At 33.7% G+C, this 14,817-nt stretch overlaps 1 protein-coding gene across 1 annotated transcript in view; it reads right to left on the minus strand.

Annotated features, from left to right (window-relative positions):
- LOC129233671 (somatomedin-B and thrombospondin type-1 domain-containing protein-like) overlaps window positions 1–14,817 on the minus strand; it is a 34,368-nt gene that overhangs the window by 2,369 nt on the left and 17,182 nt on the right. The window contains exons 2-3 of the mRNA XM_054867647.1: window positions 5,884–6,004; window positions 1,197–2,157 (exon numbers count right to left, since the gene is read on the minus strand). Of these exons, the coding sequence (XP_054723622.1) occupies window positions 1,878–2,157; window positions 5,884–6,004 (401 nt within the window). The 3' untranslated portion in view covers window positions 1,197–1,877. The remainder of the gene's footprint in view (window positions 1–1,196; window positions 2,158–5,883; window positions 6,005–14,817) is intronic.

The following is a 14,817-nucleotide window of genomic DNA, read 5'->3' on the forward strand; positions in this document are numbered from 1 at the left end:
GCAAACTATTGAAAGTAATGCGAAATGAGCTTCTTTTCTTTTCTTTTTTTTTTTCGGAAAATTCTTAATTTTTTTTCTTGAAAAATGAAAAAATTTTTTCTTCAGAATATTATGTTATCCTGATTGGTTTGGATGCTAATGTGCTAAAAACTGTCTATTTCATCTAAATTTTAGTTTTTTTAAGGATTATTAATTATTTATAATTACTTTTAATGCAACAAATTCAAAAATCTATCATCTTAATTTTTTTGCATTGTTGCCATGTTTGGTCATTTGCAACATGGAAGTAGACAAGACTATTAATAGCCTAAGTTTCCGAAAACAGAATTAGTTGTTTGTCTCAATGCAAACTATTAAAAATAACAAAAGGCAAAAAGTTATGTTTTTTTTTTAATTATTTTTTTTTGAAAGAGAAATTTTATCTGAATTTGATCTTTATTGCCTCGGAGGCTTTGTTATAAGCTGAAACCATTTCATCTAAAATGCAGGTTCCTGCTGACTTCTCATTTGTTTATTTATTTTTTTTAATAAATCAGAAATCTATTTCAACTTGAATTTTCCATGTACAAAAAAAGTATTGAATGACTCTATTTTAAAATGTGTGAAGTCCTATTCATCTAATTTTTTCATGAAAGTTGTAAAAACTGCCCCATCTCCCCTCCAGTTTGTGTTTCAAAACTTGGTGACAGTTGTGGCCACTAAGTTTTTGGAGTATAGTGGCCACTGGCTACTTAGACGATTTCCAAGTCTTGACCTTTACTATGAAGTTGCTTTACTTCCAAGTATAAGAAGTAATTGTGTGTTTTTTTTTTAAATCTTCAATATGTTCTTATGCAATGCATTTTCAATACATGTAGGATATGTATAAAGGAATATTTTTAAAAAGGGTTGCAGTTTTATTAAATCAAACAGTAATCATGTTTTTTTTTTTTTTTTAATTTTCAATATGTACCTACGTAATGATGCTTTTTTAATGTAAAATATTTTTATCTTATACTTGGTTGTAGTTTTGTTGAAAATCTAACATAAAAATTCAGAAACGCATTGTAATGGTGCTTAGAACTTATAGAAACTTACGGTACAGAAGGAAGGTTTAGCACAGGCCACGATTTGGTGCTCCTATTTTAACCCTCATTGCTCCTATTTTTTCCCTTAAGTGCTCCTATTTTTTTTTATCTTGAGGTTGGCAGCTATGCCTGTTATAAAAGTGAGATTTAAACTTAAAACCTTCAATAGTGTAAAATGACTTTAGTTTTAATTTATTAATAATGTGCTTTTTATGTTCTACAGTGTTGCTTGTAAAAAAAAATATATAAACTTCTTTTAAAATTCTATAGAAAATACAATTAATCTATTTTTTTCTGATTTAAAAGGCACAATGCTTTTATTTAGCTACTTAGGCATATTTTTATACTTTAAAAACCTTAAACTTTGATAATGATATTGGATAATTGTTAGAAGTATCTCCAACTTCGTTCAAGATTCATTGCCGTGTTTAAATATTGAAATCTGGCATATTAAATGCTAAAAACAGTTGTCTGCATTCTTCTGCCGATTTTAGTTGGAACGGAATAAACTGAAGAGTTAGGTGCTTTCGTCAAGATTATCAGAGTTATAAACGCCAAGAAAATACGCTATATCCTGGAATATAAACTCCAAGTAGAAAAAAAGTCTGGTACCTTGCTCAGTCATTAATCATAGTCATATATCATTTTTTTTTTTGCAAAGAATGGTTTTGTTTTAAACCAGCGTTCCAAGCTTGTATCATCTAAAGCTTTTGATGATGAGTCGTATGGAGTAATCATGCGCATCTAACGTCACTTACATGATGGGGAGAGGGGGGATTTTACATGATAACTTTCTTCCACGTCATGCTTTCAAACAAAAATAAAATCTGGCTTTCCACCAGTGCATTGTTCGGCAGTGTCCACCCTTGTCCAGCGGCCGTGACATCGAGGATCAGAGACAAAAGTGAATCTCGTCGGCTTGCCGTCGACACCGTGACCATTGCATCTGTAGCCCAAGTGACCCCTCATAGCTGCATCTTCGCAACCTATGCGTAGTCGAGCGCCTTTGACGAGAAGGATCGAAACGTCATCTCTAACGATACTTTCGCAAGCCTTGCGGATTTTGTTCACCTCGAACGTCACGCAGTACCTTCAAAAGTGAATGCATTGAATAATATATGAGGAAATACAATATTTTCAGATTCACATTTTATATTAGTATTTAATTAAAGTATAGTACAAGTTGTTACAAATGTGTTTCTTTCCGTCAAAAATACAACTTTTAGTTACTGAAATTAATAGAATAAGCAAAAAAAAACGAGCTGATGTGTGCATCACATGACTTCCTTTTACTCCAATTTAATGTCATTTCCCCATTATTCGCTATTTTAATGTGATTCAATATTTATTCTCTAAATATCACCAACAATGGCCAAATTGAAACCAAAAAAAAAAAAAAAAAACTCCGCCAAATTTGTCGCCAAGTTGGCGACAAAACTTGGCGACCAAAAGACTGGCGATATATCGCTAAGTGTCCGACAAATTATAACGCCACTTGAGTTTACATCGAAATTAACAATGATTTCCCCCCAAAAAGGTGCAAAAGACCCCCTTAGGAACATCCGAAAGCAACCAAAAGGGGAGGTGCACAACTAGACCCCACTACGAGTCTATGTACCAAATTTCAACTTTCTAGGACATACCATTTTTGAGTTATGCGAGATACATACGCACATACGCACATACACACATACGCACATACATACAGACGTCACGAGAAAAGTCGTTGTAATTACCTCGGTGATGGTCAAAATGGATATTTCGCGTGTCTATACATTCTTAGGCACTTTTCCGCATGTGGTCGAATCGAAAAAAAAAACTCAACATTCATTTGGGGGTGAGCAAAATGGAAATTAAGGGCGATTTTTGAGTGAAAATTTTTTCGCGAATACAATACTTCCTTTTTTGTAAAAGGAAGTAAAAAAAAGTCACATGGAACTGGAAAGCATTTTATTTTTCTAACATTTAATTTTTAATAAAGTTTTTAAATGTTTGATTTCAAAAACAAAATATTTCAGCATGTGACGTCACACGTGAAGACAGCCGCCATCTTGAATCTGAGCTCGTGGTTGTCTTTCCTGGCAAGATGTCGCCTTTTTGCGATTTTTCACTGGGAGCAGTTGTTAGCGGAACAAGAATTGTTAGTTAAATAAAATAGGAGAAGTTGGGCAATCTTCTGAAACTTTGTTCTGGTAACCCTATCGACTTGTTCACTTGTGACGTCAGCAGCGAAAATGAAAACGACTAAATGTCTTTTAAAATTATTTTTTAGCGAAAAAAATAAGACAAAATTCAAAAAAAAAAAAAAGTATCTCGCCCTACGTTTTTGACCATACTCTTTGAACCTGGACGTTAATTTTGGAAGATGCATATCGTCATTGAATCAAAGAAACTTTCGAACTTCATATATTTCACTTTATTATTATTATTATTTTTTTTTTTGGGCGCTTTTAAAAATTAGGTATTCACACTCAAATATTTAAAGTTTAAATTGAAGCTGTTCTAATTTTATTATTATGTCATGATAAATTATGACGCAAATATTTAAAAGGAAGTTATGGGTGACCTGTCGTTGCGCCTCTGCTTGCTCGTCCCGAACATCAGGGCCGTATCCAGGGGGGGGGGGGGGGGGTCCGAAATGTTTCCAATGCCTCCCCGAAACCCGAAATGTTTTTGTACCGTAGAACAGAAGAAAGTTTTTTTTTTGTTTTGTTTTTATTTCTTTTATCAGAGAAGGAAAATAACCATGTTTTTTTATTCTTAATTTTTGTAACTATTAAAATGAGTGAAAATTTGAAGAAATACAGAAGAAGCAATTCTAGTTCTCATTAGCTGCAAAGCATACTTGAAATTTAGACCTTTAATTAACCCTTCCTGCTCTATTTCCCAATTCAATTTAGGGTCGTACAGGGTCAAGGCAGGCCCCTTGTCAGTTTGGTAGACTTGTCCTTCTCCAGGGACGTGCAATGGAAATTTTGGGTCCCGTCACAAACGACTTTTTCGCCCCCCCCCCCCTCCATATTGTTTTACTCCTATTACCATGCATAGTTTAAAAAAATATTGGGCCCCCTTCAGGCTCGGGTCTGGGCCAATAGGTGTCTCTTCTCCCCCCTGTGCACGCCCCTGCCCTCCTCCTCCTCCTAAAACTCTTATAAAACATACACTGCACCGATTTCGAGCAGGAGACTCCCCAAGGGCTGGACCCCCTAGTTTCCGATTAGGCTAGTATCTGGTTACAAAGATGTGCGAAATTCAGCTCCTTGATACATCCTGAGTAAAAAATGCAGAAATCATGATTGTCGCGTTTTTTGTAGCACATTTTTTCAAGATAAATTTTTGTGACTGATATGTTCCATGTCTTGCCATTTATTTGATACCGAATTCAGTATTTTGGAAGTTTCTTTCTTTATAGCTTGTTTTTATCTTACTTCTACTTCATACTGTTAATATTTAAGCGTGAGGAAAAAAAAAAAAAAACTCTTACTCTATTCCATTTCATTTATTGCACTTTGTGTTTGAAAAAAAAAAAAATATTAGCTTTGAGAAATATTTCGTAAACATTTTATTTTTAACTTAAAACGGGTGTGTCTTACAAATAATCCTTTTGTAAGACTGTGTAATCAACTTCTGAAAAAGTGCAAATGAAGTGCTTTAAATAGTTTCAACTGTTCTAGAGTCTTTGAAAATTATTTAAGATTTTAAAATTCCTTGAAAAGATCTTCAATTTTGTCTTTTATCAAGAAAATAAAGTATGAATTGTCCAAATGGCCAAAATATTACTCTTTCGTTCTTAATATCTCTACACAATTGCTTTCAAACCATTTTTATACAATTTTTATACTGTAGGGCATTTTGATGAAAGGGGGGGGGGGGGGTAGTGCTGGAGAAGTGATCAAAAACAAACTACACTAAAAGTCGATATGAGCAAATGACCATGTGCTCTTTTCTCCTCTCTCGTTTTTCCTCTCTGTCGATTAATGTCAACGATTTGTCGAGGAAGCAAATTTTATTTCGATTCATCTTGATATGCAAAAGAGTGCATAACTTTTAAAAGACTTTGTGTGCCTATTTTTCTTCAGATTTTTTGTAGTCTCAATTACCCCATATAAGGCCTTAAAAATATAGATTTTTTATATCTATTTTTCAAACATTTTTTTCGGGGGAGAAACCCCCGGACCCCTTGAAATTATAGATGTACTACACACGACTCTAAAGGACACTCTCATGTTATCCTTACCACTACAAAGGTAAATAAAAAAATGAGAAAATTAAAATTAAAATAACAACAGTCTAACAGTGGAATCATTCTTAAACGAGACAAAAAAAAAAAAAAAAAAAAAAAAAAAAAAAAAAAAAAACATACACATTTTTCTATGTTGAATATTTTTATGAGTGTATGTGTGTCTATATGTATATGTGTGTGTGTTTATTGCAATGTGCGAATCCGGGTCCCTCCCGAAAAAAATTTCTGGATACGGCCTTGTCGAACATTAATCATGGCTACACCCATGTATCCAAATTAGGAATATATTTTGAAAATAGAGCAGAAGGAAAATATTCCTTTTTGAATGCGTATAAATTATGCATCACATAAGCATAAGGAATCTTCTTCACTATTCATTATTTTCTTAAAATTTTATTGAGATTTAATTCCCAAAAAAGCCATCAATTAGTTGAAAAAGATTTTTTAACTGATGTCGGAAAATCGATGTTGACAAATGCGAATTCCGGCTCATTTGTCGTTTAGTTCAGAACATTTTTCCCCTTATCATTAACATTTGAAAATCCGTTTAAAGGAAATAACAAATGCACTTACTCTTTACTCCCATCTTTGGCGGGATTTTTCGGATACTTCAGCCTCAAGTTCTTGCGTATATCTGTACTGGAATTCGTGACACGAGCATGAGAGAATTTTCCAGGTAAGATTAGAGCCATTTCTGAAACGATATAAAAGCACAGAATTTACTCCATGTAGAATCCAAATGAAAGTTAACTTATCCTGTACATTGCTGCTCTAGATTGAATGATTAGTGAGAAAAACATGAAGTCATCGAAATCACCGCCTAGTGACTTTGATTACAACAATTGGTACCCAAACTGTTTAAGTGTTGGATATTTGAAATAGACGCATTTTTTAAATCTGAATCTGCCTCATTTTCCCAAAAATTCACTCGAACTGCACGTTTAACGCAAAAAAGAAGCAGGTACATCAGGGGTGCCCATTGGGGGGGGGGGGAGGTCATGGCGCAGACTGCGCCAATGAAATGTTTTAAGGGGGCTGTTTTGAGGGGTATTTTTTTCATTTGGGGGAGGCACTTGCTTTTGGGGGATCTCCGCGATATTGAGGGGGGGTGCGTCCTTGCCCTTAGGGGGATAGGCCACCCCTGGGTACGCGTACGGCGCCACATGGACTAGAATAGTCAGATGTTATTCAAGGCCATGCGAGTAGATTTGATTCTGTAAGTGACTGGCTGTCTTTTGAGAGTACGTGATATCTGGGAAATGATTGGTCTTAGAGAAAAAAAAAATCATAAGGACCATTTTTATAGAGAACTAGCAAAAATACCCGGCGTTGCCTGGGTTAGCAATAATTATGAGAAACAATCGTTACTTGCATTTGGTTTTCTGTTTTAAGTGAAAGAACTTAAAACACACCTTTTTGACGTGCTTTAAAATCTAGATTCTTCTTTACTCATAAAACTAAAGTAGCAATAAGTAAAAAGAGCAAAATAGTATTCATTCAGAAACGAAAAACACAAAATTTAAGCATATACAAATTTGAAGAATTTCCGAAATATGAAATTAAACTTCACATGTTTAAAAAGATTTATCAGTTAATACTTATTTTTTTTTTACATAGAGTCTTACCTTCTCTGTATGTCTATTGAAGAACGAACTGTTTAAAAAAAATGTAGCCACGCGCTCCCTGATCCCCTTAAACTTGCTTTAGTTATTTTGGAAAATTTCAATTATTGTGGATTTTTGGTGAGATTTAAAATGTTGCCGAATTTGCGGGAATCGTTTTTGGGATACCTTGGATAATGTTTCCCCCTCCTTACTTTTGTAAAACGGTATGTTTACTAATTTTGGGGATATTTCGATAATTGGGAATCTGGCTATCTTTCTTCATTGGCGTTAATTTTTGGCTCCAGCGCCTGCGCGAGAGGTATTTTTCTTTGCAAATCAAAACAAAGAGATCGGAAATATCTATTCACATAGGGTTACTTTAATCAGCAGGGTTACCAAAATAAAATTATTTACGCCAAAAATGAGACGACCGCGCCAAATTCCCAATTATCGAAATATCCCCCTAATTTTTTGTTAAAGAGATATTGTCGCCATATGCTAAGATACTTTTTGGTCCACCATAAAATGGCGCTAAACAATTTCAACCGAAATGTTTCCAAAATACCTAGTAAAATTTGGCGATGGTTTGAATTTGTGCACAAAGTCACATTAATGGAAGTTTTTTATGCTGTTTATGGATTTACATAATTTAGTTGCTGGATTATTTTACAGTAAAAAATGTTTTTTAAATATTCTTTGATTGACGATATTTTGTTTACATGGTGAAAGCTGACAAACATTATTACGTAGTCTTTTGACTTCAAAAACCGCGACAGTTGAAAAAAACTGCCAAATGCATTCGCTACTGAAATCTTTCTGCATAAAATTTTGGCGAGGTTTCTGCTGTTTAGATTGGATAATGATTAAAAAATCCGATCAGCACAAATAATTAAAAAAAAAACATTAGTTCCACTAAAGTTCCGTTTTAAATGGAAAAATAATCAACCAAATCTAGTTATTTTCAGCCAATCTTGGGGAAAAAAAGAAAAAAACGTTACTTTAAGATTTGACTTGAGAAAAGTCTCAGTTAGACGAAACACAAAAAACATTCAACAATTCCAACTATGAACTGGGAGTTGAGATGATACACTAAATAATGAATTGGGTTGAGGAAAGCCTTCGAACATGGAAACAAAAAAAAGCCCATAACTCGTTTTTTCATACAACTTAGAACTTTGTAACAGATGCCATCTTCAGCAGAAAAATAAGCGCTTTTCGATGGACACATAATTTTAATATGTGCACGTATTTTTTCACCGTCATATTGGGGCATTTATGCGAAAATTTGGACAAATTAGAATAAAAAAAGGAACTATCAATCGGATTTTTTTTCGAACTGATCTACAAACCTCCTCAGTACCAAAAAAGAACAAACGGTGAAAGTTTCAGCCAAATCTACCGGGTAGTTTCTGAGATCTTAGGGAACAAATTTACCAACATTCATTTATATATATATATATATATATATATATATATATATATATAGATTATCATTATATTATTATAATATTATTATCATTCCATTACATTAAAATTAATAGTAAAAATCTTCATTAATACAGCTGAAAATCCATGTCCTTCGGCCGGCTAACAAAAATTGTAAAACGGTCTGTTACTAATTTTCGTCAAAAAGATATTTTCGCCAAATCCTGAGACACTTCTAGTCACCATAACATGGAGCTAAACATTTTCATCCAAAAATGTTTCCAAAATGAGTAGTAAAATTTGGCGATTGTTTGAAAATGTGCAAAAAAGAAAAATTTATGGAAGTTTTTTGTGCTCTTTAATGGATTTGCCTAATTTAGTTTATGGTGGATTATTTTACATCTTGAAAAAAGTTTTAAAGATTCTTTTTATGGCGATATTTTGTTTACATGGTGAAAGCTGAGAAACATTGGCTTCAAAAACAGCGACAGTTGAAAAAAAAAGCACAAATGTATTCGCATAAGCTATTACGAAGAAGCGAGTTCCATAAATTTTGAAAATATCAACAGAACGTGCAAGAAAATAATTACATTTTTTGGCAAGGTTGATATCAATTTGAGTGTCCCATTCAGCGTTGAATTTATACCAATCCAGGCGGCATTAAAATAATTTTCAATATTGCTGCATATTATGAAAAAACAATACGGGTGTCAAGTATTTTTAAATAAGACTAAGCTACTATACTTTTAAACACATAAAACGTTCAAAACCCTGAATACTTATGAAGTGGAAAAAAACGTTCAGATTTGAGTTAGAATGAGGGTTTCAGTTTTAAAATATCGTTAACAGTCCCTCTAAAAATATGTATCTGAATAAGGAAAGTAGTCACCCCCCCCCCCTCCCTTCGGAATAAGAAAAATTTTCAAAATAACATCAACATTCTGTTTTTGGTTTATCCCCAGTTTTGCCGACATTTCAAACTTCCTCCCGCCTTTAATATTTTAATGTATGAAAAGGGTATGATTAAATAAGAAAACGGGGGGGGGGGGACGAAATGTCGGTTAAACTGGGAAGACACCCTTTTTTTAACCCCAACAGAATTAGCATAATAGCTTCAAAAAATTCCCTTTTCAATGAATTCTCGAAACGTCATCTTAGAATATCGACGTCAGTCCCTCAAAATCAACATCAGCATCAACCATTCTGAAATAACGATAACGGCTCATCTAAAAATCTCCATTACATTAAAATTAATAGTAAAAAATCTTCATTAATACAGCTAAAATCCATGTCTTCGGCCGGCTAACAAAAAATTGTAAAAACGGTCTGTTACTAATTTTCGTCAAAAAGGTATTGTCGCCAAATCCTAAGATACTTCTAGTCACCATAACATGGAGCTAAACATTTTCATCCAAAATGTTTCCAAAATGAGTAGTAAAAATTTGGCGATTGTTTGAAAATGTGCAAAAAAGAAAAATTTATGGATGTTTTTGTGCTCTTTAATGGATTTGCCTTATTTAGTTTATGGTGGATTATTTTTACATCTTGAAAAAAGTTTTTAAAGATGCCTTTAATGGCGATATTTTGTTAACAGCGGCAGTTGAAAAAATTGCACAAATGTATTCGCATAAGCTACTGAAATCTTTGCAAAGAGTTTGGCGAGATTTCTACTGGTAGATTGGATCATGAGTCTGATCGCACAAATAATAAAAATATAACAATAATTTCATTAAAGTTCCATTTAAATGGAAAATAATCAGCCAAATCCATTTATTATCAGCCAATCTTGTGAAAAAACGTTACTTTAAGATTTGACTTGAGAAAAGCCTCGAACAGTCACACGAAACGCAAAAATTCTAGCTATCAACTGAGAGTTGAGATGATACACTAAATAATGAATTAGGTTGAGGAGAGCCTTCGAACATGGAACAAAAAAAGCTCATATCTCGTTTTTCATACAGCTTAGAACTTTCTAACAGATGCCATCTTCAGCAGAAAAATAAGCGCTTTCGATGGACACATAATTTTAATATGTGCACGTATTTTTTCACCGTCATATTGGGGCATTTATGCGAAAATTTGGACATATTAGAATAAAAAAGGAACTAACAATCGGATCTTTTTCGAACTGGTCTACAAACCTCCCCAGTACCAAAAAGAACAAACAGTGAAAGTTTCAGCCAAATCTGCCGGGTAGTTTCTGAGATCTTAGGGAACAAATTTACCAAACTCCATTTTTAGATATTAAGATTTTGAGATCTACAACTTTGGTCTGAGGTACTTTTCGATAAAACTAACCGTTTTCGAGTGGAAAAAAAAAAAAAACTAAAATTTTGACCTTTGACCCCGAATAACTTGTTTAGCTCACATGGGATCGATGGGGACTTTTGGCACTTTATTTGTAATAGTAAGCCCAAGGTCCCTACAAAAATTTAGCTTTCCCGGAATTTTTGTTATTTGGTCACTATTTTTATGTCTAAATTGACCGGACAATAAATGTCATTTTTAAGATAAGGAGACCATGACTGAACATACTCCAAATTAGGTCTTACAGACTTCTGTATAAAAGAACCTCCTTAGTATTATGTGAAATAGACTTACTGATTAAACCAATCAATAGTCTCAATGCTCTATTGACTTTGTTACTTGCTATGTTCTATGCTGCATTGCTGGAAGTTTAAAGCCCTGGCATATTTTTTTTTTTTTTTTTTTTTTTGTCCTCTTAGAACAATCGTCTAACAGCAATCGGGATAAGTAGAGGGGCATATATCTTTAAGAGGGTCATTGATCTGCATTAGGGAACTATTAAACTGACTAGGACCAGCCTAGCTTCGCTCAGAGCAAGTTGCTGGGCGTCACATTTGTATTTGTGATACAAATAACTACTTTTCAAAGTAAACACTGCAATTTTTAATGACAATTTTGTTTAATTCGATTTTCGAAAACATTATCCCTTTATAAAGCTGTTTTTATTGATATTAATTTGTGCCTTGGCTACTTTTTAATACACTTTAAATTTCAATAAAGTTCAAGCGAATTTGACGTATCAAATATTGTGCCGTAATGCTCTTGTTCCCCACTTTGTTTATCAAATAAAAAATAACATAAGTGTAGATATTTCAGTTTTAATATGTTCTTTTATTTAATTTATTGAAATTAAACCTAAAAATTATCAAGTTAAAGTAGAAGTTGATGCACTTGAAATATATTTTCTGCACAGAAGCGAACAAAATGTAAATGATTAACCGCGACAGCCTGGATTTTGTCGGTTTTCTTCAAACATGTCGGTCCATGTTGAAAGAAATGGCATCTCGTTTCACAGACAGCTGAATATTTAAAAAAAATAATAAAAACAGATTACGCTGCTAATGACCATGTCTCACGGGTCACATATCCTTCTTTCAGAACTACTTGAATTTTAGTCGCAAGGTCTTCGATAAAAAAGCAGACAGGAGTCCGAGGGGGAAAGAATAAGACAGAGAGGTCATCGATATCTTCCCATTTATCGGAACTTGTCAGTTGGGATATGATATACCATGTTTTAGACATCCAAGGCGTTTTTAAAGGAATCATTTTCGCAAAAACGACTGACAAAATCTGAAAATGATTAGTTCATGGCCTGATTACTTAAAAACGTTTTTATGTTTTCAATCATTTATCGCTTGAAGTGGCAGCTGTTAAGAATTTATTTTTTTTTAAGATTGCTAAGAAAAGTGAACGTTTCTGTTGTGACTAGAAATGAAAACAGACCGAAAAAAAAAAAAAAAAAAAAAAAAAAACTGGAAAATTTGGGAAAAAGCGGGGGGGGGGGGGGGGGGGAAACGTTTTTTTCCGAAGAAGTTTATTTCTGATTCGGAAAAATTTAAGAATTGAATTTTTTCAACTTTTCATTAAGTTTTAACTGAAATTTCAGCAAAAAGTGATAAAATTAGTAGATCTCATACTTATATTTTGATGCTATTTCCTTCTCCCTCCACCCCCAGGGACGTAACTAGAGGGGGCAGACGGGGCTCGTGCCCCGGGCGACAGATTTTAGGGGCGCTAAACTGACTAAGTAAAGGCTAAAATTAATTTTTGTGAAAAAAAGGAAAAATTATTAAAAAAGTCCAAAAAAAAAAAAAAAAAAAAAAAACTCAGTGCGGACGCTGGCAGAAAGCTTGCGTGGTTTAATGTGGATCAATAGTGGTAAATATAAACGGAAAGAGAGTGTGAGGGCGCAGTAAATAGTATGAAAGTATTTTCTTAGAGTGACTAGTACTTGTTATATCTTATTTAAAGAACCTCCCTCTCGGAAGAAGAATATAGGAGCAAAGATATGGGAAGTACACACCAATACAAAACAGCGAAAATGGTCAAACGTCATTTTTTTACAATTAAACGTCATGACAGGGCCGCGCCGTCCCTATGTGCAAGGTCGTGCGGCGCACGACGGCGCCAGAGTTAAAAAGGCGCCGGGCTCTACAAATCAAAAATGCTCCAAATGAGAGGGAAAAAATAAAATTGAACTTTTCATTTTTCTATAAAAGTACCGCTGAAATTATACTGCTCATCAAAACAAGCAATCCTCTAAACTGCCTATCTAAAGGATGTCCCAAAATTAACGCAAGATTTGAATTAGCCGCCATTTTTGCAATAAATGGTTGGCAACCCTGAAAAAAAGAACAATTTGACAGCTGAGAGTTTAGGGTAATCAAAAACGGAGCGTTATACGATACAATAACGCGCTTTCATTATTGAACAATTCGGAACTCCAGCGCTCGAATACGCTACCTTGCGGTGATTTACAAAACTGCAAATGAAACTAAAACATTGCCACGTTGCGTTCCACGTGTGTCTGTTGACGTAAACACAGGCAGTTTGTTCTGAGTATTTATTAACGCAATCGATGTGTCTTAGTTTGCTTTCAGCTACAGAAATTAATTCGTCCCTTAGTAGTATTCTCGAGCTTCTCAAAATAATGTTAGTTTTCATTATTTCCTTAATAATTGGTGAAAGCGAAAATTCTGGATTAACAAACTTGGATAACGTTATACAAGGTAAAAATTTTTATTGTTTTGTATGAATTTGTAAGAATATGGGTTTTTTTTTAATCTTAAATTAATGAAACTTACCATATTTTACAGCAGCATTTAGTTGGAATGGACAGTATGCAAAATATTTACTTGAATATATTATCGTAGAACGAAATGAAAAATGTTTCACCGAGAAAGAATTTACTTTATTCCTTTTATTCTCAGCTGAAAGGTTTCGCCAAATTTGTTTAGGGTTATAGTCTTAGTATAGTGCGAGGAAAGTAGTCTTGGCGAGATTTCGCGTTTTTAATTAAACCATTTTTAATTTTTATCATGAGTGGAATAAAATGGTAGTAAGATTACAGAATTCGATAAGTGAAAAGAAATAATGGTCAATCAACTGAAAAGAAAACTACCACCATATATCCGTGAGAATTTTGTTGATGATTTGCATAACATGACACAATTAAATCGTAACTCAGAAATTAGAAGAATCGAAACAGAAAATTTTTAAATTAACCGATTCGGGAATTCGAGAGAAATAACTCGGCTACAAATGGAAAACAATAAGCGCTAGCCAAGCAAGGCAAAAAAGTATCATCTTCTTTCGATAACAATTTGTAATGTCACTAGCAAAAATACCCGGCGTTGCCTGGGTCAGTAATAATTATGAGAAACAATCGTTACTTGCCCTTGTTTTCTGTTTTAAGCGAAAGAATTTAAAACAAACCTTTTTGAGGTGATTAAAAATCGAGCTTCTTCCTTACTCATTACACTAAAATAGCAATAAGTATAAAGAACAAAATAATATCCAATTAGAAACGAAAGCACGACATTTAAGCAAATACAAATTTGAAGAATTTCCGAAATATGAAGTTCTGAAGCTGAGAAACATTATTACGTAGTCTTTGGGCTCAAAAACTGCGACAGTGGAAAAAACTGCCAAATGCATCAGCTACTGAAATCTTTCTGAACAAATTCTGGCGATATTTCTGCTGGTTGGTTGGATGTAGTGAGCAAGTGTCGAATCAGCATAAATAATAATAATAAACCATTAACTACATAAGTTCCGTTTAAAAGTAAAATGATCAGCCAAATCCATTTACTTTTAGCCAATCATGTGGAAAAACGTTACTTTAAGATTTGACTTGAGAAAAGCCTCAAAAAGTCAGACGAAACGCAAAAATATTCAACAATACAACAATGCTTGGGAGTTGAGATGACACATTAAATAATGACTTGGGTTGATGAAAGCCTTCGAACAGGGAACAAAAAAGCTCATAACTCGTTTTTTATACAACTTAGAAACTTCGAACAGATGCTATCTTCAGCAGAAAAATTGGCGCTTTCGATGGACATATAATGTTAATATGTGCACGTTTTTTTCCACCCCCATATTGGGGCATTTATGCGAAAATTGGGACTAAAATTAGAATAAAAAGGGAACTATCAGTCGGATTTTTTTC

The sequence above is a fragment of the Uloborus diversus genome, chromosome 1 (genome assembly GCF_026930045.1).
Source record: "Uloborus diversus isolate 005 chromosome 1, Udiv.v.3.1, whole genome shotgun sequence".
NCBI lineage: Eukaryota > Metazoa > Arthropoda > Arachnida > Araneae > Uloboridae > Uloborus > Uloborus diversus.